This window comes from Heterodontus francisci, chromosome 23 (genome assembly GCF_036365525.1).
Source record: "Heterodontus francisci isolate sHetFra1 chromosome 23, sHetFra1.hap1, whole genome shotgun sequence".
NCBI lineage: Eukaryota > Metazoa > Chordata > Chondrichthyes > Heterodontiformes > Heterodontidae > Heterodontus > Heterodontus francisci.
The window spans coordinates 15486690-15510683 of NC_090393.1; the positions used below are offsets into that span (position 1 = coordinate 15486690).

Below are 23994 nucleotides of genomic sequence, written 5' to 3' on the forward strand. Positions count from 1 at the left end.
GGCGAGTTCTCACTGTGTCCTGGCCAATACTCCACCTTCAACCGAGATCCTTTCCTCAGCCAATACCAGCAATAAAATCGATATTCTGCTCATTCATTTGCTGTTCTTGAGAGATGATTGTGAGGCAGGTCCTATTTGCCATACTTACCAGTAACTGCAGTACCTGAGGACATCACAAGGTGCTTATATAGAAGCAACATTATTCTCTTACTGCAAATGAATCTGCACCATATTGATGTTTAAGGATTTGGAGGCAATTTGTTTTTTTATTGACCTGGATTGAAGGCAAAGCTGCCAACACACTCAATAAAGAGGAGGAATATGCTCCTACTCTCCAGGAGGGTCTCCTAAAATATCTCTGTGTGTCACCAGAAAATTAATATGTTTTACCTGTTGTGATTTGTTGGAGCAAGTTGCTCTCCTGTGGCATTGATCACTGGAGTGCTTGCTCCAGAGTGTCATTTTCTTATAATCATGGGATCTGATTGATCCATATTAATCACATGGTATTACTCACCATATACTTAGCAATGACCAATTAGAAAGCCAGGAGGTACTCCGCATTCAGATATTCAATCTCACGAGATTCTGATAGTGATCCGTACGGCACAGGCAACTGGAAAGTTAGAGTGGAATCTGCAGTATTATGTGATGTAAGCATGGGGCTTCTGTTATCAGGTGGATGGGAGTCCTGCGTTAATTATTTTAAAAGTCAGGCGGAAGGTCAAGAGATGTAATACAGGAAGACGGAGGTTTGAGAAGAGTAGGAGAGAAGGTGAGGTATATTGAGAAGGAGTCCGTTAGGTGATAAGCTTGGGTTTTAAAAGCCACTGGCTTTTTGGAGAAAGGGAAGCCTGGGGCAGTTGAGAGGGTCCACAGTTTATAGGTCCGTGATGGTATTGATAGTAGATGGTATTACTTGTCTTGTTTGTACACAAATCAGGATGCACTACAGCCAGCAAGAACTCTACGCTCCTCCCATTCTGGCTTCTTGCTCATCCTCAATTTCCTGTGCATCACCATTGGCGGCCAGGCCTTCAGCTTCCAAGCTTTGTAGTTGCCTTCCTAAACCTCTCTCTCGCTCTGCCTCTCTCCTCCTCCTTTTAAGGTGCTCCGTAAAACCTACCTCTTCGACCAAGCTTTTGGTCATTCATCCTAATCTTTCCATATGTGGTTCGGTGTCAAATTATGTTTGTTATCGCTCCTGTGAAGCACCCGGGGACGTTTTACTATGTTAAAGGTGCTATATAAATTCAACTTGTGGGTACAGGGAGAAAGAACAGTGTGTAGGCTGGTCCACTTGGTGGTGGGGGGGGGGGGGGTGGGGAAACAGGCCCGAGGGGCCGAATTGTCATCTTCTGCTCCTATTTCTTAAGCTCCTATGTTCTCACAATAACCATGACTGCAGGAGTATTGATTTCAAAGGCAAATGTTGCGATGAAAGGAGAGTGTGGCTGGAGCTGAGAAAAAGATTATTTATCGGTTCGGTGAGGTAACCAGAGGCAGCAGAGACCATGGAGACATAATGGTGAAGCCATGGTTACCATATGGGCCACAACTGCGAGTATCTGACTCCCGAGGAGAAGTCAAGGAGGCCCTTTCTGAATGCTCGCAGATTACTTATACTATTTTTGATCTCAAAATAACATTTACATAAATCAAGCCACTTTACAGCTATTGAACTAAGCATTCAAATATTCAGCTTTGATTCCAAAACTAATACTGACTCATGAGGGAATTTGTAAGTGGAGTGTTTTTTTTTGAAGAAATTGCTTCTCGTTCTTCAAATCTGTGTGACATATTTATAAATTAATTTTTTTTTCTGCATTGTTCGAATGGAGAACATAAATGCTTTCATTTTTTTCACCATTCACTGCAGTGATCCTGACCAAGGGAGACAGGTTTCCAAATGTCTCCCCACTGCCAACTCTGAGCAAAATGAACTGAATTTGAGGAACATGTTAAAATATCTGATGAAATAGCACAAATCTGGTCTAATCCAGATATTTTAAATTAATGGAATATAGTAGCTTCCAGGCTGAACCTTAACATTCATTTTATTATTGCTGAAAACAGAAACAAGTTGTCAAAGCTTTTCATCTTGCACTCATCAGGACAATTGACAAGAATACCAACAAATTTATACTGTATGAGAAGAGAGTGCTGATTGGTTGGCAAGTGGACTGTGATTTCTAGAGGCGTTGCCATGGAGAATGGTGACTGACAGTTAACTGCCAAGCTTTGTTTGAAATTTAAACCAGGCAGCTTGAATCTGATTGGTCAAGGCATTGCCCTGAGGAATGAACCAGCGAATGGCTGTCACTTATTTTGTTTAGCTGAAACAGGCACAATGTGTGTACATGTTCTTTTTGTCTTCCAGTATACATAAATGCGCCACACTGCAAGCCTGACTGACAATCTTAAATTGGTTATCAGCGTAATTCTTAGCACACTGAGGATTATTGTTGTTGAGAATGATGTCCAATTGCGGAATCGCATCTAATGTTGGACACTGTTTTGAGTTTTGCAAGAACGGGCTGGTTGGGTACAGCCTGTACCTTGCCCGTTGTGAACATGGCAACGCCTCAACCAATCAGAGTCCACTTGTCAACCAATCAGCACTCTTTTCTCATGCAGTATATATTTGTTGCTTTCCCTTACATTGGTATTCTTGCGATTTGTCCTGATGAGTGCAAGACGAAAAGCTTTGACAAAATTTCTCTGTTTTCAGCAGGACTCAAGTTCTGTACGACCAAACAACCATTAATTTTATTCTCGAACTCCACGCCCCGACATATTTCCCCACCGCCTCCAATTGCCGCACCCAACTTTTCCAAAATACTGACCCCGGTAATCAGGCATTACTGTCGCCTTGAATCCAATACGTGATTGAATTGCCCACCTGCTTAATTTTATGATTCCAATGCAATGGAATTGACAACACTGGGGAGATATTGGGTCAACGCTCAAGTGAATTTTCTTGTTATGCAAGGCCGAGGAAAAATGTTTTGTTTCTGAGTTTCAGGGCAAAGTCCATACATCAAACCAGCAAACCTTTCCAGATTTGAAAAATCGAAATATCTGACCATTTATAGGATGCCTGGAGTGTTCCCATGATAAACCAGCACATATGCCCGATTGGTGGTACTAGTGGTTCTGCTGTTTGTCTAGTATTTGGTACTTAGCCAGAAATATATCTCCACATTACAGGGTTTGCAGCTTCCTTTCTGGCTTTTCCCACCAGCTTTTAAAATAACTCGGAGGACACTTTGAGCTGCTGAAATTGTAATGGTGATCCACAGGTAGGACAAGGCGATACAGGTTCAAATGGGGAAAGGACTTTACACAAAGACTATTCTGCAGGGGAGATGGTAGCCTAGTGGTAATGTCACTAGACTAGTAGCCCAGAGGCCCAGGTTAGTGCCCTGGAGACACTGGTTCAAATCCCACCACAGCAGCTGGTGGAATTTAAATTCAATTAATTGATTAAAAGATCTGGAATTGAAAGCTAGTCTCAGTAATGGTGCCATGAAACTATCATTGCTTGTCATAAAAACCTGTCTGGTTCATTAATGTCCTTTAGGGAAGGAAATCTGTCGCCCTTACCTGGTCTGGTCTACATGTAATTGAAGACCTACAGCAATGTGGTTGACTCTTAACTGACCTCTGAAATATCCAAGCAAGCCATTCAATTGTCAAGGGCAATTAGGGATGGGCAACAAATCCAGCGACACCCGCGTCCCATGAAAAGAATAAAAAAGAAATTTGGAATGGACCGCTGGGCAGAGCTGTGGCAACTACAGTCTTGTTGGAGGATTGGTTTGATGCCACATTGGGAAAACTGCAGGCTCTTTGATGAATGGACGAGCGAGGAAGGGTTGGATGGCCTTCCTAATCCTTATCTATCCCACAAACGGATGATAATTTGCGAAATAATAAATATAATTGCGGATATTTCATTCAATTCAGATGTTTTGCTCGCTACAATTTTTTCTCATTGCAAGTGAATGTAGAGAAATGGCCACAGACTTGTTGAAAGGATGGATGGTATCACTGACTGGCAGTGTTCCCAGAGCAGTTTATTGCATTTTGGTTTGACTGCATGGTGTGCTGTCATTCCAAACAGATCACACTCAACAACAACTACTTGCATTTATATAGCGCTTTTTATGTAGTGTTACGACCAGTTAGAAGGAGTCTAGGGGTTCCCTCTCAGCCTTTACCTGGTTTAACTGTAACAGGGTTTAATTTTAAAACACCATGTTTTTAGCTCCCTCTCAGTGAATCCTTGTACACTGCTCCAATTGTAAGGCAAAGAAATCAGACAGGTTTCCTTTAGATTTGAACAAGAAATGTGAAAGTTTATTAATCTTAAACTCTAATCCAGCTAACGACTACGAATATGTGACATGACCACGCTAGCATGTAAACACACACGCAGATAAACACACACGCAGATAGTGACAGAAAAAGTAGAAGGAATAAAGGGGAAAAGTTAGAGACAATATCTGGTAGTTATAGTCCTTTAAGTTAATGTGGGGTCTTTGGTTGCCGGTAAGTCTTGCAATTGGTTGGGGCCCGTTTCATGCTTCAACTTGTCCCGATGTAGGAGTCTTTTCTCTCGAGGTTTGTGTGTCTTCCGTGGGTCCGGTGGCTTGAGGAGAAAGCAAGAGAGAGAGAGATAGCGGCTTCCTTGTTCCAGGTTCCAGTTCAAACTGCCTTCTGATTCTTTCTCTGTGGCACGCTTCAAAAAAGCCCAGGTTGCTCGGCAGGTTAGTCATGTGATTAGCTCCTTATTTGGAACAGCCTCCCCTGCAAGGTTTGTGGATTGTACCTTAGCAGTCCCTGGAATGTGCTTCCTTACACCTTCAATGTCTGGTGATCAAAATCCATTTGGGTTAATTGGAGCAGGGAATAGTCCTTTGTCTCCACAAGCAGCGTCTCTTAGTATGCAAATGTCCTTCCAGTCCAGTGTCTGGTGATCTTCAAAAAAAAATAAAAAATTTGTTCACTCTAGCAACAGTTTAAAATCAATGTTCATATGACAAAATTAATATGCCTCATTCTTGTCAGGTGGAGGTCTGCATGACAGTAGTAAAATGTCCCAAAGCATTTCACACGAATATTATCAAACAAAATTTGATATCAAACCACATGAAGTATTTGCGCAAAATCTTGGTCATAGAGGTAGGTTTTAAGGAACATCTTAAAGGAGGACAGAGAGGTTTAGGGAGGGAATTCCAGAGTCTACATGATGTCAGCAGCATGTGAACTAGTTAAGCCTACGCAATAATAGTTTTTTGCGTCATACTTTCTGGAGTAAATCCAAGTGCATTGGCAGCAGTTCTGAGCATGATGCTGAATGGGGAAAATCATTGGTTCTTGATGCTTTGCAGAACTGTTGGTCTCAGCCACTGCAGCATTAAGGCAATTCAGTGTTCTAACTTTGCTTTTACTGAGACTCCCTTAGTGGATAATTGCCACTGCCCATTCTGGAACTCACTCTCTCTTTTGATCAGTGATCCATTCTGAGTTAGCTCACTGCAACTGGGTAACAGTGAGGATGCTACAAATGCTGTTGGCATTCCCAAGTTAAGGAGATTTTCCCCCATTGGCGATTCACCATCAGAGTTCCTATCGCCTGTTACCTCCACTATCAGCCCTCAAGGTGGTTCAAAGTAATGTGAAAAGATTAGATGTGTCTTACAATATTGATGCTGTAACAGGGGGTTAGTTGGGGGTCAGATTGTGGGGCTTTTATTGAAAAAATAATGCTTTGTTCAGGATGTGAGCCTTCTGTATTCATTATACATTACAGAGCGATGTCTTAACGTAAAGGTTTTTTGATTAATGTAATACAGAATTTGGATGACCTGAGGTTTTGTTGAACTTTGTTGCATGTTAGGAATTTACCATAGCTTTCTAATATTGGTGTTGAAACATTGCCTAATTCACACATAAATATTGTTTCAAACAAAATGGTATGTCCCCCACTCCTCTTCCTCCATCCGAGCAATCTGAATTAAATTCCTCATAGTATGGCTTTTCCCGGTATTCAAAATTATCACCATTTTCTTCCTTGTTTGTGTCTGCAGGTGAAGCAGATCATGGAGGAGGCAGTCACCCGAAAGTTTGTACACGAGGACAGCAGTCATATCATCTCCTTCTGTGGTAAGTCTCGTTTTCGTGTGTGTCGTGTCTGTATGTAGCCATGCGCGTTTGTGAAGGGGCTGGGGAAAGGGGAACTTTTTTTTATTCATTCACAGGATGTGGGCATCACTGGCCAGGCCAGCATTTATTGCCCATCCCTAATTGCCCTTGAGAAGGTGCTGGTGAGGTGCCTTCTTGAACCGCTGCAGCCCATTTGGGGTAGGTACACCCACAGTGCTGATAGGAAGGGAGTTCCAGGTTTTTGACCCAGAGACAGTGAAGAAATAGCGATATAGTTTCAAGGCAGGATGATGTGTGATTTGGAGGGGAACTTGCAGGTTGTGGTGTTTCCATGCGTCTGCTGCCCTTGTTCTTCCGAGTGGTAGAGATCTCTGATTTGGAAGGTGCTGTCTAAGGAGCCTTGGCGAGTTGCTGCAACGCATCTTGTAGATGGTACACACTGCTGCCACTGTGCGCCAGTGATGGAGACAGTCAGTGTTGAAGGTGGTGGATGGGGTGCCAGTCAAGTGGGCTGCTTTGTCTTGGATGGTGTCGAGCTTCTTGAGTGTTGTTGGAGCTGCACCCATCCAGGCAAGTGGAGGGTATTCCATCACTCTCCTGACTTGTGCCTTGTATATGGTGGACAGGCTTTGGAGAGTCAGGAGATGAGTTACTCGCTGCAGAATTCCCAGCCTCTGACCTGCTCTTGCAGTCACAGTTTTTACATGACCTTTCCACCCCTCCTGCAGCCTTCATCTGAAAGGACCAGTTCAAACCATCAACTTTCCCCTCACCACCCTGCCTTCTTCCAGATGTTCCCAGTGCCACCCGTGGAGTTGAATAGAGGGCAGGCAAGAGGTGATTATTTTCAGCTACTCGCCTTCCCAAATTCGGAGATTTTATGTGAGGGCGAAAAAGAGGGAGACCAGCTGAAATTCCATTGAAGCATTGAGACAGTTTTTCAAATATATTTAAGAACTGAATTAACAAAGTGACTGAATATTTCTGTCAAAAGAAGATAATGGTCGATTATCTTATGCCAGCTGGGGTGGCCCTTGTACCATTGATGTCTTGCGGTTTGTTCTTCCGAGTGGTAGAGATCTCAATTTTGGAAGGTGCGTTTTGGAATGGTTTCAAGTGGACAACATTTGTATTATGGCTGATGAGATGGTATTTGATTTGAGGTTGTTTCCTGTCAGGAAGAGATCGGTGTCCATGTAATGAGGTGATGTCTTGTGGATGTCTGGTGAATAATCGGAAAGGTGGGCAGTGAAGGATCTGTTGGAGGTACCATGTTAGGCGAGTACCAGATAAATGGGCCCAATTTTTAACTCATTCAATGCTAATTGTAAATTGTGTTTAATTGTGTGCAGGTAGTGGGCATTAACTGGGGATTCACTTGTGGCTTTTTAAATGGAACAGACTGAAACTGGGTGAGGAGGTGCAGGTCTGTAATGTATAAATATTGGCTCCAGTTCTGTCTTTCACCACCTGGCTTTCTGGAGCATAACACTGAAAATCCTTTCACTTAGACAGAGTTAAAATCAAATGCCATGGACTTCAATGAGTTCATGGTTTCTCATCTTTGACATTTCTTTTATCCTTTTAAAAAAACATGTGCATTTCATTTAATTAGTGGCTGTTGAATAAAATATTGAAATTTTTAGCCCTGTCTGTGGACAGATACTGTATGAGAAAGGAGTAGGGGAATCAAATAAAAGCTAGAATAGGGGATAGCGTTGGTGATTGCTTACAAAAGTTTGGGCTAATAAGGAGCAGTCAGCATGAATTTTAAAAGGTAGGTCATGCTTGAGTAATTGATCTAACTTCTTTCAGTAGATGCGGCACAGTGGCGCAGTGGTTAGCACCGCAGCCTCACAGCTCCAGGGACCCGGGTTCGATTCCGGGTACTGCCTGTGTGGAGCTTGCAAGTTCTCCCTGTGTCTGTGTGGGTTTTCTCCGGGTGCTCCGGTTTCCTCCCACAAGCCAAAAGACTTGCAGGTTGATAGGTAAATTGGCCATTATAAATTGTCACTAGTATAGGTAGGTGGTAGGGAAATATAGGGACAGGTGGGGATGTTTGGTGGGAATATGGGATTAGTGTAGGATTAGTCTAAATGGGTGGTTGATGTTTGGCACAGACTCGGTGGGCCGAAGGGCCTGTTTCAGTGCTGTATCTCTAATCTAATGACCCATTGTATAGCCAAAGGGAATGCAGTGGATCTGATGCATTTGGACTTTCAAGATGTGTTTGATAGTGTTGTGTGAGAGACTTTGTGAAGATTAACACCTGAGGACTGATGGAAGGCTAAAAGACAGAAAGCAGAGAGTAAATGAATAATTCTCAGCTCGGCAGCACCTAGCTGTGCGGCATGTCTCAAGGATCTGTTTGTTCTCCAGGGACATCAATGTTTTTGCACACAGGCCGAGAGGAAATAATATCAGCATTTAGTGACAACTTAAAAATAGGGAGCATGGTGAACTGTGGAAGAACGCAGCAGACTGAACCATTACCTTAACTGGTTAAGGATAAATGCTAAGCAGTACAGATTGGGGAAAGAGAATAGAAATATAAACCAATGGTAAAATATTAAATGGGTGGTGAAATGGACAGAGCCAGGGGTGCAGACGCGCTGCCCTCGGAGTGCACACCCACTCCTCTTTAAAACCAGGATTGCAGGTGGAAAAAGCTGAAAAGGACAAATATCTGGATTTTCAGAACAGAGCCTTGAATACAAGAGCAAGGACGTGATGCTGAATTTGTACAAAACATTGATTAGACTGCAGTTGGAGTAATACATGCTTTGGGGCAGCTCATCAGAGAAAGGGTCGTTAGAAAGGTGCGATATTGATTCATTCAAATCACTTCATGCATGGGAAGATGGTGTTATAACGAGATGCTTGAAAATAAATTCGGGCTATATTCACTGGAACAAGGGCGGCTAATGGGGAAATCTGACAGAAGCGATTGAAAGGTTTGAGAGAGTAAATAGTGAAAGGTTATTTTCACTGGTTGGTGAATTGGTAACCAGGTGGCATAAACTCATAATCAAAGATGAAGGTGTAAGTTAGAAGGAATTTTTCCATGCAAAGAATTATTAAACTATTCTTCACCATAAAAAGGAGGCTTATGGCAGATTCAAAGCGCTGTAAACAGCGGAGACTCTCGGAGTATAGAAAGTGTAGGGGAGTACTTAAAAAAAAAAGTAATTAGGAGAGCAAAGAGGGGGCATGAAAAATCACTGGCAGACAAGATAAAGGAAAATATCAAGGCATTTTATAAGTATATTAAGGGCAAGAGGATAACCAGGGAAAAACTGGGACCCATTAGGGATCAAAGAGGCAATCTGCGTGTAGAGCCAGAGGACATAGGTGAAGTTTTGAATGATTACTTTTCATCTGTGTTCGCTATGGAGATGGACGATGTAGCTGCAGTGATCAGGGAGGGGGATTATGATATACTTGATCAAATTAGCATTGAAAAGGAGGAAGTATTAGCTGTATTAGCAGGCTTAAAGGTGGATAAATCCCCAGGCCCAGATGAGATGTATCCCAGGCTGCTATATGAGGCAAGGGAGGAGATAGCAGGGGCTCTGACACAAATTTTCAAATCTTCTCTGGCCACAGGAGAGGTACCAGAGGACTGGAGGACAGTGAATGTGGTACTATTATTCAAGAAGTGTAGCATGGATAAACCAGGTAATTATATGCCTGTGAGTCTAACGTCAGTGGTGGGGAAATTATTGGAAAAAATTCTGAGAGACAGGATTAATCTCCACTTGGAGAGGCAGGGATTAATCAGGGATAGTCAGCATGGCTTTGTCAGGGGAGATCATGTCTAACAAATTTGATTGAATTTTTCGAGGAGGTGATTAGTTGTGTAGATGAGGGTAAAGCAGTCGATGTAGTCTACATGGACTTCTGTAAGACTTTTGAAAAGGTCCCGCATGGGAGATTGGATCCAAAATTGGCTTGGTGGCAGGAGGCAAAGGGTGATGGTTGAGGGTTGTTTTTGCAATTGGAAGCCTGTGACCAATGGTGTACCACAGGGATCGGTGCTGGGACCCTTGCTGTTTGTAGTGTACATTAATGACTTAGACATGAATATAGGAGGTATGATCAGGAAGTTTGCAGATGACACGAAAATTGATGGTGTCGTAAATAGTGAGGAGGAAAGCCTTAAATTACAGGATGATATAGATGGGCTGATAAGATGGGCAGAGCAGTGGCAAATGGAATTTAATCCTGAGAAGTGTGAGGTGATGCATTTTGGGAGGACTAACGAGGCAAGGGAATATACAATGGGTGGTCGGACCATAGGAAGTACAGAGGGACGTTGGTGTACTTGTCCATAGATCACTGAAGGCAGCAGCACAGGTAGATAAGGTGGTTAGGAAGGCAAATGGGATACTTGCCTTTATTAGTCGAGGCGTAGAATGTAAGAGCAGGGAGGTTATGATGGAGCTGCATAAAATGCTAGTTAGGCCACAGCTGGAGTATTGTGTACAGTTCTGGTCACCACACTATAGGAAGGATGTGATTGCACTGGAGAGGGTGCAGAGGAGATTCACCAGGATGTTGCCTGAGCTGGAACATTTCAGCTATGAAGAGAGACTCGATAGGCTAGGGTTGTTTTCTTTAGAGCGGAGAAGGCCGAGGGGGGACCTGATTGAGGTATACAAAATTATGAGGGGCATTGATAGGATAGTTGGGAAGAAACTTTTTCCCTTAGTGGAGAGGTCAATAACTAGGGGGCATAGATTTAAAGTAAGGGGCAGGAGATTTAGAGGGGAGTTGAGGAAGAATTTTTTCACCCAGAGGGTGGTTGGAATCTGGAACACACTGCCTGAAAAGGTGGTAGAGGCAGGAACCCTCACAACATTTAAGAAGTATTTAGATGAGCACTTGAAACGCCATAGCATACAAGGCTATGGGCCAAGTGCTGGAAAATGGGATTAGATTGGTCGGGTGCTTGATGGTCGGCACGGGTGCGTTGGGCCGAAGGGCCTGTTTCTGTGCTGTAAAACTCTATGACTCTATAATTGCCATTGAAGCTGAGTAAACCACAACATTGAAGAGGGAATAATGCTAAACTATAGTAGGGTTAGGTAATAGTGTCGTAGAGTTAGAGCTCTGATGAGGAGCTAACATTGACACAAATATGGAGGGCAAAATGGCCTGTTTCTCCTGTTCTAGAATTTTTGTGCCTTTTCTGTTTGTTTTCATTTCCACTCTATGGGCTGAATTTTGTGAAGGAGGCGAGGCTTCCGGTGACTGGCCAAAAAGGCAGGGTGAACCCCGCCTGTGCATTTTCTCACCACCCTGGAGCAGTCCTCCAGCCTTTTGGGGTCAAAGTTAAAGGGACGGGGATCCCGCCTCCTTAAAAGACTTTATAGGGATGGGGATCCCGCCCCCAAGAGCTGCCGGCCAATCACACGGCTGACAGCTGAGCAGTATATCTGCATAGGCCTCTGACCCAGGCCCAGCGGTGAAACCCTGGAGAAGAGGTAGGTGAGGCAGGGATGCCAGGGCCAGTCCGGAAGGCCCCGGCAAGGAGGGATGGGCATACGGTCCAGGGAGAGAGGTGGGGGTCTCCGGGGGTACTCATTTTACAAGGCGTCCTCCCCATGCACCGGAATCCCCGCCTCACCCCATCCCGCCCCATTGCTGGTAAGATCCCAGCGGCGGGAGGAAGAGGCCCTTATTTGGCCTCTGGGCGGGAAGGTTGTTCTCCCAGCCCCTGGGAGAATCGTAACCGGAATTTATAGCTTGTCACAGAGCTTACTTCTGCTCTCCTAACACCACCCACAGCCAGTGCTGGTTGGCTCTTTATACATATACATTCGAATACAATTAACTAATTAACACCCAATACCTGTTCACCTTATGATCTTGAACTACCAGGTATTTATCATCCATTAACAGAACTCCAGGCCCTCACCCCAACACGCCCTCCTGGACAACGCCACAGAAGATTGACTAATATCTGTATGAATTTATTAAAATGGATCAATAACACAAAAGTATTAATGACAAGAACATCTCGATTAGTCAGAAAATTATGATCCACGAGGTCCATGGCAACTGTTGACGTTTTTAATGCAGCCGCCGCACCCTGAATCCCAAAGAATATTTGAATTTATTTTTAACAGACTAGCTCTGTGATAAATGTTCTTTCTGTTCAACCTGTCTACATTAACTCAAATTAACACAGGAACAGGAGGAGGCCATTCATCCCCTCAATTCTGTTCCGCCATTCTGTGGGAAGATGGCAGATCTGTGACCTCTGTCCATATACCCAGCATTGTCCTATTTCACTTAATACCTTTGGATAACAAAAGTCTCTCAATCTCATTTAAAATTAACAATTGATCCAGCATCAGTAGCTGTTTGTGGACGAGAGTTCCAAACTTCTACCACCTGTTTGAAGAACTATTTCCTAATTTCACTCCTGAAAGGTCTGGCTCTAACTTTTTGACTGTGTTCCTAGTTACCTCTTACCTCTCAAGATAATCTACACTCTTTTTATTTTTTTATTTTTATTTAGAGATACAGCACTGAAACAGGCCCTTCGGCCCACCGAGTGTGCCGACCAACAACCACCTATTTATACTAACCCTACACTAACCCCATAATCTCTACCACATCCCCACTATTCTCCTACCACCTACCTACACTAGGGGCAATTTATAATGGCCAATTTACCTATCAACCTGCAAATCTTTTGGAGGTGGGAGGAAACCGGAGCACCCGGAGGAAACCCACGCAGACACGGGGAGAACTTGCAAACTCCACACAGGCAGTACCCAGAATCAAACCCGGGTCGCTGGAGCTGTGAGGCTGCGGTGCTAACCACTGTGCCGCCCAGAATTGTTGTGTTTCAGTTCTCAAACATGATGTCAAATAACTCAAGCAAGCAAAAGGGCCATTATATTCCCAGTCTGCCCCACTCTCCGAGCTACTGGGTTTAGAGGGTTAAAATATGAGGAGAGGTTGCATAAACTTGGTTTGTATCCCTTGAATATAGAAGACGGAGGGGTAAGCTGATTGAGGTGTTTAAAACAATAGGTCAGATGTTTCCTGTGGTGGGAGAATCGAGAACAAGGGGACGTCATCTTAAAATTAGAGTTGGGCCATTCGGGAGGGAATTTGGGAAGCAGTTTTTCACACAAGGGCAGTAGAAATCAGGAACTGTGAACCTAAAAGGTTGTGAATTCTGGGACAGTTGGAACTTTCAAGACTTGAAATACATGAATTTTTGTAGGGTAAGGGTATCCAGGAATATGGAGTTCGGATGCAGATCAGCCACAGTCTAGTTGAATGACAGAATAGGCTTGAGGGGCTGAATGGCCTTGCTCTATTTCTAAGCTGTTTAAAAAGTCCATGCCCTCTGTCTCAATCTTTGATTCTAATCTCTGCTCACTCTGTCCTTAACCAGTCGTCTCCTTCACCCACTCCCTGGGCTGAATTTTACAGACCCCCTCCCCCGACGTCCGGGTTCGGGTGGGTGGGGGGAGGGGGGAGAGAGGGCTGGAAAATGCCTCTGGGAGAGGGCCGCCACACACCCCAATGCCGGGAGGGCCCAGACCAATATCGCCGGCAGCGGCAACGCCTCGCGGTGGCCCCCTCGCCCCTCCCCCACCCCCACCGCTCGGCGACGGGACCCCCGTTTACATATTCAAATAAATTGAAATGAATGCATTATTTATACACGCGCTGACGCCTTCCATCCTGGTGCGATATTCAGCCCAGTGGCCGGCGCTCCCGCGCCTTCGGATCCCTGTCCGGGGAAACGAGGCAGAACACTTGTGGGGAGGGGGCAGGAGGTAGATTTCTCAGTGCGGGGTGGGTGGGGGAAATGGGGTCAGAGTAACGTCATTGGCGTCCGGGATGGTGGGAGAGGGTTTGAGGTTAAAGTTTATGCACTTTAGAAGCGGGGGGGTGGGGGAAGGTCAGGTGGACAAGGTAAGTGTTTTGGGCGGGGAGAGGGCAAGTAATTAATTTTATTATTGGGGATGGGGGAGGGGCAAAATAAATGTATTTAATTTTTTTCATCCACTTTAGCTTTAAATCTTTAAATATAACAGTAGGTCTCAAAGCCCTTTAAAAATGGTGCCTGCGCACGGCAGCTGACGCCATTGCCGGGATGGACAGCCCGTTCCCTCTACGTCATCGGGGGGTGGCCCGCCCCTGCTATTTAAATGAGCTGCTGCTCTTAGGGTCACGGCGGCTCCACAACGTGCTGCCCGCGCAGGTGGGCCGCCATTGTTCTCGGCAGGCTTACAAATTTCAGCCCCTTATATCCCTGTGTGTTTCAGTGCTGCTGTCTGGTACCTTTCCTTTTACCTGTTTTTATTTTTCCCTTTCTGGAGCTGATTCCAGTCTATACATCAGTTACAAAAATTATAAACAGCAGTGGATTCAAACCCAATCTCTTTATGAGACCACATCTAGAGAACTGTGAACAGTTCCGTTCTCCATATTGTAAAAATTACATAAAGGCACTGGAGAAGGTGCAAAAACAAGATTTACGAGCAGATCATGATCACAGCACAGCACACTCTTTTAAGCATTCTCACTCCAAAACAGTGCAAGTGTTTCCTCAAACACCATCTCTGAGATTAGTTTTAACACAGTTTGTGTTCCAGCATGTTCCACATGCTCAGTTACTGAGTGCTGCTTTCCCAATGCCAGAGGCACTGGGAGTTATTGTATTTCACTGTTAATCAAAATATATTATTTAAATGAATGTTAGGTCACCTCGTAAACGTTTTGTAGCTTGGGACAACTGGATAAGGTGGCTGAGGATGAACTATGTCATATTAAGCCTGTATGTCTTGCCATTGTTTGAGGGCAAATTGCTTTGAGGAATGTTGTGGAATAATAAAAGAAAAAGGCTTGCATTTATGTAGCACCCGTCAGGGCCACCGGACGTCTCAAAGCGCTTTACAGCTAATGAAGTACTTTTGAAGTGTAGTCACTGTTATATTGTGGGAAAGACAGCAACTGATTTGCGCACAGCAAGCTCCCACAAACAGCAATGTAATAATCTGTTTTTGTGATATGGATTGAGGATTAAATGTTGGCCAGGACACTGGAGAGAATTCCCCTGTTCTTCAAAATAGTGCCATTGGATCTTTTACATCCACTTGAGAGGGCAGAAAGAGCCTCAGCTTTCACATCTTATCCAAAACACAGCACCTCCAACAGTGCAGCACTCCCTCAGTGCAGCACTGGTGTGTCAGCATTTTTGTGCGGAGTTTCTTGAGTGGGACATGAACCCAGAACCTTCTGACTGAGAGGGGAGAGTTCTACCAGCTGACATGCAGATTAAACATGATAAAAGGGATCATCTTGAGGAGCTACATTAAAGGAAGCCAGACAGCATGGCTTTGGATATAGGAGGACAAATATTATAAACCTCTTTATTATTTTTCTTATGAAATGACCCCCTTTTGAAGGCATTTGGCATCTACCACATAACAAACCACTGCACAAGACCCATGAGAAACATATTGAAATGGATTAAAGAGAAGCAAATCTTCCTGACCTGCTTGGCGGAATACCTGCTGAACCCAGTAAGACATGGTATTACACAGTATTTACAGCACAGAAACAGGCCATTCGGCCCATCCGGTCCTTGCCAGTGTTAATTTTCCACATGCATCCTCCCACTCTACTTCATCTAACTCCTTCAACATATCCTTTGAAAAATATAAATGTCATGCTGGCCAAACAATCTTTTTTTTTAGTGATAGTGGTTGAGGATTAAATATTGGGAGAACTCTCTGCTCTTACTTTGAAATAGTGCCATGGAATCCTTTATGTCCACCTGAGAGGGCAGACGGGGCCTCGATTTAACATCACTTCTGAAAGACGGCACTTCCAACAGTGCAGCGCTCCCTCAGTCTTCCAAAGACTATTTTCACTCAAAATGTAATCAAATCAGTAATAACAGTCAATGCAATCGATGATCATTTTCAGCGTTCAGATTTTTCTGAGTCACAAACAACTGATTTTTTTTTGTCATTTTGTACTGGAGTATTGGGCTCGATTCCATGCTGAAGTCTCAGGGATGGGGCTTGAATTCACAATCTTTTGAGACTGCTACCTACTGAACCATAGTCAATCCCTATATTGATTGTTCGGTGGTGATTTGTATTAGTTTTGAGAGGGGGAAAAATTATGAATGGTATTTGGCGATTTGTTTTAAAAACAAATAACGTGATCCCTTTGGTAACCTGCAGGCAGCAGGCTGGTTTGATCTTAAATAGCCAGTGCTGAACGCAGTGAGAATGTGCACTGGTCTGGGGCAGGACGCGTTGCGATCAGATAGCTGAAACGCCGTGCAACCTGCTGACCTTTGCTGCAGTGAACACACATGTGGATGGTGCCTGTGTAGCTGCACCCCAGATAGAGTCAGAGGGAAATGAGAAATCAGAAAATGCCGTAAATACTCAGCAGGTCAGACAGCATCATGGAGAGAGAAAGAGTTCACGTTGCAGGCCTATGACTTTTCATCAGAACAGAGTGGTTAATAATGTAGGTCCTTTGTTCACTGACAGTAGGTGGATATGAATTAATCCATTTCTGAGATCAGTTTAACAACGAAGTGGTGGTTTTGAAGGAAACCGGGATCTAAAGTGCTGTGTTCATTTTTCCAAGAAATATTGGATTCATCAGGAACAAAACAGCAGCACTTGGCAGCTGACAATAGGTGACCAACCTGAAACATTGGGGAAAATTATCAAGAGCCCGTGGAGGCGTATCTGGAGGCCGGGGGTGGGGCCTGAAAACGGGAGAGAAATCCCATCGGGCCAGTTCAACAACACGTTCCTGCCTCCACGGGATTCTGTAGGAGGCGGGGTGATTGCAGGACTGGTTACCCAACTGTCTGTGACTGGTAGCCAGTTTTCTTTTATTCGTTCCATGGGATGTGGGCGTCGCTGGCCAGGGCAGCATTTATTGCCCATCCCTAATTGCCCTTGAGAAGGTGGTGGTGAGCTGCCTTCTTGAAGCGCTGCAGTCTATGTGGGGTAGGTACACCCACAGTGCTGTTAGGAAGGGAGGGTGGCCAGTTAAGTCCATTAAGGCTTAATTAAGGGCACTTCCCCGACGCTGTCTGGATTTTCCAGCTGGCGTTTGCGGTACCCCTCGAGTGAGCAGGCTGTACGTGAAATGGTGGTGGCCTCCCAGTGGCAGGCCGAGTAGACATGGGGGAAAGAGGCTCCGATCAATGGGGAAGGCGCCACGCTAATAAACAGCTGCAGTTGTGCCAGTACCCACTACTGTGAGGGGCTGTCCCCCTCCTGTCCAATGGCTCTAACTCTTTTCCCCCATTAGTGGCCGGTGACCGGGGATACAGGTGCCCTCACACCTCCCTACGTATTTCAGCAGCGGCCAGCTCTGATGCTCTTTGAGTGCTGGACAACCCCCTACTGGCCCTCCAGACTCGGGAACCCACACCCCCGTCTTTAATTGGATGGGGGTCCCGGCCGTGGCCTCTTAATTGGCCACCTCCTCCAAAATCTCACTCGGGTGGGGGGGGGGGGGGTGGGGTGTGGTGTGGTGGTGTCCCGCTGCCGGTATTTCATCCCAATGGCGGGATCGGGATCTGGGGAATGAAAATTCTGCCTGTTAACTCTGTTTCTCTCCCTCCACAGATGCTGGCTGAGCATTTCCGGCATTTTCTGCTTTTATTTCAGATTTCCACCATCCACAGTATTTTGCTTCTGTGGAAATGAGATATCAGTCATTTAATGAACAGTTGCTCCTAACTGCTTGAGCAATGGATGTTTCCAGAAGCTGCTACAGGCACCATCCACCACGCCACAATGCTGAGTGTATTTTATTTAGATTCAGCACAGTTTACCAGACTGCTTCTTGTGGCTGCTTGAGGCTTATCTGCTGTAATAATGTGACTAGGGAGATGGAAGACTCTCAGTGGTTAATGATGTAGGTTCTTTGCTTGCTCACTGTGGGCGTCATGTACATTAATCCATTTCTCAGCTCAGTCTAACAGCAGCAGTGCTGGTTTTGAAGGGAGCCAGGATCGAAACTGCTGTGTTCAATATTTTAAAAGAAATTTTATCTTCATAGGGAACAAAACCGTTGCACACGGCACCTCATCCAGTTGTCCTTGCACTGTTGACATTTCTTTATGACTCCAAAAAGTCTGAACAGTGAAAATGTCTTCAGTTACGATGACTACAGAAACATTGATTTGATTAAACTTTGAGTGAAACTTGTCATTGGAAAACAGCAGATGAGAAGGCAAGGCTCTTCCATGGAGATTGTGCACTGATAAACAAGTTAGACTTTGTAAGGATGTAAGATTAGCTTGCCTCTCCATTCTGGGGTACAGTTCCAAAGGCAAAGTCACCATCCTGTGCATTACTTGTGTAGGAATTAGTCATGTGAATGTCACTTGAGTTATTCACATTACAGGAACAACACAGGCAAACTTTACTCTGTGCTTACCCAACCTTTATTGGTATTTCTTTTTTTTTCAACTCTCTCCATGGCCTTGCCTCTCCCTATCCCTGCAATCTCTTCGAAATTTCTGCGCTCCTCCAATTCTGCTCTCTTACGCATCCCCAGTTTTCATCGCTCCACCATTGGCGGCCGTGCCTTCATCTGCCTGGGCCCTGAGCTCTGGAATTTCCTCCCTAAACCTCTTCACCTCTCTCTCCTCCTTTCAGGCGCTCCTTAAAACCCATCTCTTTGACCGAGCTTTTGGTCATCTGTCCCAATACCCCCCCTTGCGTGGCTTGATGTTTTTCTGATGCCACTCCTGTGAAGCGCCTTGGGAAGGTTCAAGCGTCCAAGGCACTACATAAATGCAGGTTGATGTTGTTGAGCTGTGGCTGCAAATGACCTCAGCACCCGTGGCCCGGGGAAGTCAGCCAAGGAAGCCTACTTCTTATTTTGACAGCAGCACTGTGGGGCAACGTACGTGGACTGGGCTTCAGCCTGTAACTCTCTGCTCTAGCATGTTGAAACTCTGCTTCGTTTGGCAACCAGGCTCCAGGTCACATCCTGATTCAGGCAGCATTTCCAGCATTGTCCTTGGCTCTTCTCATTCAGTCTCTCCTGTAGGGAGCAAGGGGTTTGGACCGGGCACCCATAGCAGCCTGATTTCTATACTCCAGCCTTTGTGCTACTGTGTTAAATGTTGTTGGACTGGGGCTAGACCAGCTCTGCTATTTGCTTCTTCACTCACACACAGGACTGTGAATGGATAATCAGTGCCACTCCTGCAGTCGATTTAGTTCTCTTGAGAATTTACACCTCCCTGAAGTATCTGATCCTTCAAGATGCAAATATGCATATTCAAAAATCTATTAAGCTGTTATAATGCGTTTGTGATCTTTATTTGGCTATTGTCACTGTGCAATGGACAGTGTGCCCAGGCAAGTGGGGAGTATATCATTGGTTTTATATGGTTCTGTACTGATGATTTTCGAGTAGTAATTGGGCTGGAGGCTATAGGCCAACATAGATGGGACTACAGTTATGTATACACTGAAAGAAGCACTTGGGAGATTGAGGTGATCTATCAAAGGGGGAGTCAACCCAACTTCTACTGACCTTCTTAAAACAGTCCACACAAGGGAGTTCTGATGAAGGGTCACTGACCTGAAACATTAACTCAGCTTCTCTCTCCACAGATGCTGCCAGAACTGCTGAGCATTTCCAGCATTTCTTGTTTTTATTTCACACCAGGGAGGGGTTGGGGATAATGGACTCGTGAATTAACACAACTGCCGTAGGTAATCCTTTTCTCCCAAGACCCTAAAAGAACTCCGTGTAGCTGGAATCCAAAAAGAAAACTGAACCTTAGACACTGTTGTGGTACTTGTACATTGCCAAGATTATGAATTCTGTGGTGGGAGAGACTAGATAAGGAACTGGTCCTTTTGGTTGATGCTGGGGCACAGGAATAGCAGCAGTGAGCCAGAAACCAGAGATTTTCAAGCACAGCCCTTGCCTTTTTTGATTTGCCAGTCGCACTGGTTCTTGTGGAATTGATTGGAAGGCCGATAGGAAGTGGGCAAGTACTTTGCACTGCCATTGATGCCTGTACTTGACATCCAGGGGAAGGGGATCTCAGATGCTTTTGGGGTGTGGTGTTAACATGCTGTCAGTTGTGGAGCACCATCAGAGACAGGAGTTACCATGTTCCTATTGCTGATAGCACATCGTCAATAGCAATTGCTACACCAGGTGAAGTTCTATTTTCTACTTAAATAGCTTTAGGGATGAGGGACTGCTGCCTCAAACAAACAAAATATTCTTTCACCTCTGGGATCTGTAGTAGAATCCAGCCCAGACTGGTCAATGAAATGATTCTTTGGAAACTGTATAACTCCTACATTAATTCATATCATATAATAGTTATAGCACAAAACGTGGCCTTTTGGCCCATCATGTCTATGCCAGTTCTCTGCAAGAGCACCTCATCTAGTCCCATTCCCCTACCCTTTCCCCATTTTTTTCCCTTCAGTTACCTATCCAGTTCCCTTTTGAAAGCCCCAGCTGAATCTGCCTCCACCACACCTAGTTAATGCATTCCAGATTCTAATCATGCGCAGCTTAAAAAAGTTTTTCCCCACATCACCATTGATTCTTTTGCCAGTCACCTTAGATCGGTGTTCTCTGGGGGGTAGGTCAGGCTGAACCCAGTTCCTGGTGCAGAATGGGCCCACAGATTGACGATCTTTCTGGTAGAGGTTGGCATGGAAACAGTGCAGCAAGAAGCATCCTTCACAAGGTTTGCTTAGGTTGTTTGGTGGCATTGCAAAGACGCACACAGACACACCAATCAGTGCAGAAAAATGAAAGAAACTTTTTTGTACCCAGCAAGATCAATGATGTCAGCTTTTCCATTCATTGGACCCAGTGTCAGCATGCAGCATTCCCAGGTAGCGACAGTTTCACATTTATTGTGCAGAATAACGGGATTACAAACATGTAGCTCCTCACTCAAACCCTCCACCAGTCTCAGTTTATAAGTGCTCAACTAAGACCCTAATTAACACCCTTCACCTGCATATAATCAAACCATTGATATGCAATTAACAGATTAACAGCGGAGGGGTGCAAATCAGCCAAGGCACTTGCTCCCACTTGAGATCCAGTCACATCTGCCAGATGTTGCACGTGTTCATGGAGACATGGAGAACAGCAGGATTGAGCTCAACCACGTGCCTTCCCTCAACATTGTGCAATAACCTGGGGATATGTACTGACTAGGCTTTCCACACATTCAGAACTGCAGGCACTCGGTCACCACACTCACGCATGAGCCAGTACCTTCCAGGGAGGAGGTAAGACAAAGGAGTAAAATGGGAAGTAGTTAGTGTGGGGAAGGGGGGTGAAGAGAAATCAGATTTCCTGCGTCGGAGTTCGGAGTCGCCTTCAGTAGTCGTGAGGGTAAGGACCCTGCCATCACTCCCATTTAACAAACACTCCACTGTCACACAAATAAAAGTGGTTTCACTTTAAGGAGCAAACAGACCGCAGCAACCGTCATTGAAGTGAAACAGACCTGGGTTTGTGCCACACTGCTCTCAACCCTCTGTGTGTCCGAATGAGCTTTCTGAAAAGAAACTCAATTGTATTCCTGGAGATGGCCTGGGAGGCAGGAGGGCATGTAAAATGGCAGCGGAAAAAATCAGGAGGGAAGCCCGTTGCCACGAGATATTCCCAGAAGCGGGAATGGCAGCAGCTCGGCCAACTGCTGATGGGAGGCGGGCAGACAATTATACAATCAACTGGCCAATCACGGCCATTTTATGATGCCAGGATTTTATCGGCGTGGGCAGGGCCCTCCCGCTCCGCGTGGGGAGACCGCGAGGTAAACCATGGTGGGGCCCTTCCTTTCTGGTTGCTCCATGGCACGTGGAGGGACTCCCAGCGGCAGTGGCTGCCCCCGCTGCTCTGACATTGCTGCTGGAGGGTTAACCCCCTCCGATTGCCAGGGCCTCACTGCCTGGTCCCAGCATATGAAAAAAAAATCCCTACTCGGCCTTTAACATGGAGGCGCCCTCTCATTCTGCCTGCAACCTCAGCAGCGGGCACCTCTGTCGGTGACACTGCCTAGCTGCCGGCCCTGTGATTGATTTGGCAGCTTTGAGAGGCGGGCCCGTGTCCTTAATTGGATGGCAGTCCCGGCGGCGGCCTCGTAATTGGTAAAATACCCCTCGGGGTGCCGCCACCTCCCTTTACGGGCTCAGGACCCGCTTTAGGTCCTGGTGGTGGGACTACATGGCTTTTCGTAAAATCCAGCCAAGAAGGTCAGCCGACTGACCTAGGTGGCAGTGCTACTGCTGTGCCACAGCTTACTAGTTGGCACTGTCTTCTTTGGGATTGAGCCGCACAGGAACATCCCAGGTGAGAGGTAATGGAGTGAGAGAGAGAAATGTACCCACGTGTGACTGATTTCATAATGGAGTATGATTCTTCATAGCTGTAAAGCCTGGACAGTTAGTATGAACAGATTATTTCACCATGCCCGTGAGGGTACCGAGCTGCTCTCATCCATCCCTAAAAGCAGATAATTCCCTGAAGAATATTTTAAGGATTTTGCTAAGTATGGACATTGTGACATCAAACTGGAGAGAGGCGAGTGTGGTGCTAATGTCTTTACAAAGAGTGGTAGGATGACCCAAGGAACTTATAGACCTGTGAATTTGACGAGTTGTGACTAAGAGAAAAGAAAGCATCCTGAAAAAGAGAATAGAGAGGGCATTAGGAAAAAACAGAACTCGTTGTCAAAACAAGATTTAAGGAAGAACAAACTTGCATTTATATAGCAATCCTCCATGTCTTCATGACGTCCTAAAGTGCTCCATAGCCAATGAAGTACTTCTGAAGTGTTCGTTCATTCTTGTCATCTTCTTCCCAGGAGGTTGACTGTCATGGATTTCCACCTCTGTCTATCCTGTGCTTTCCTTACACATTCTGCACAGGGCAACTTCATCCAGTCCATTATATTTTCATCCATTTTCTTTGCTTCCCTCTCCTACAATTTCCGTCAATTTTCTTTCCAATCATTGTATCTGTCGACCGTCTCTAATGATGTAACCGAGATATTGTATCTTTCTCTCTTTGATGTTATGCATTAATTTCCTCTTTTCTCCAGCCATTTCCAGCGCTTCCTCATTAGTCTTTCTGTTTGTAAGATATGTGGAACATCCTCCATAGTCAGAGTAGTTACTGTTGTAGGGGAAAGTGGCAGCCAGTTTGAGCACAGCAAGGTCCCACAGATAAGACAAATGCCCAGATAATCTGTTTTAATATTGGTTGAAAGATCAATGTTGTTCAGGACACTTGGGGAGATCTTCCCTACTCTTCTTTGAATGATGTCAGTCGTGACTCAGTAAGTGGCACTCTTGACATTCTGGAACTTGAGCACAAAAATGAAGGCTGACACTCCAGTGGAGTGCTGTAGTGTCAGAGGTGCCGTCTTTTGGATGAGATGTTAAACCAAGGAGGCCCTGTCTGCCTTTTCAGGTGGACTTATCCTGGGGCACTATTTTGAAGAAGAGCAGGGGAGTTCTCCCCGGTGTCCAGGCCAATATTTATCCCTTAATTAACGTCACAAAAACAGATTATCCGGTCATTATCACATTGCTGTTTGTGGGAGCTTGCTGTGCGCAAATTGGCTCCTATATTACAACAGTTTCTACACTGTTGTAAAAAAAGTTCTTAATTGGTTGTAAAGCACTTTGGGATGCCCTGTGGCTCTATATAAATGCATGTTTTTTTTTTAGTGCTGCAAGATCTGTTACATCGAAATGAATGGCAGGCAGCCCTAAGATTAACATCTTATCTAAAAGA

The 23994-nt window shown here is 45.1% G+C and overlaps 1 protein-coding gene across 1 annotated transcript in view; it reads left to right on the forward strand.

Moving 5' to 3' along the window:
• sgsm1a (small G protein signaling modulator 1a) overlaps positions 1–23994 on the forward strand; it is a 155185-nt gene that overhangs the window by 38059 nt on the left and 93132 nt on the right. The window contains exon 3 of the mRNA XM_068055479.1: positions 6096–6171. Coding sequence (XP_067911580.1) covers positions 6096–6171 — 76 coding nt within the window. The remainder of the gene's footprint in view (positions 1–6095; positions 6172–23994) is intronic.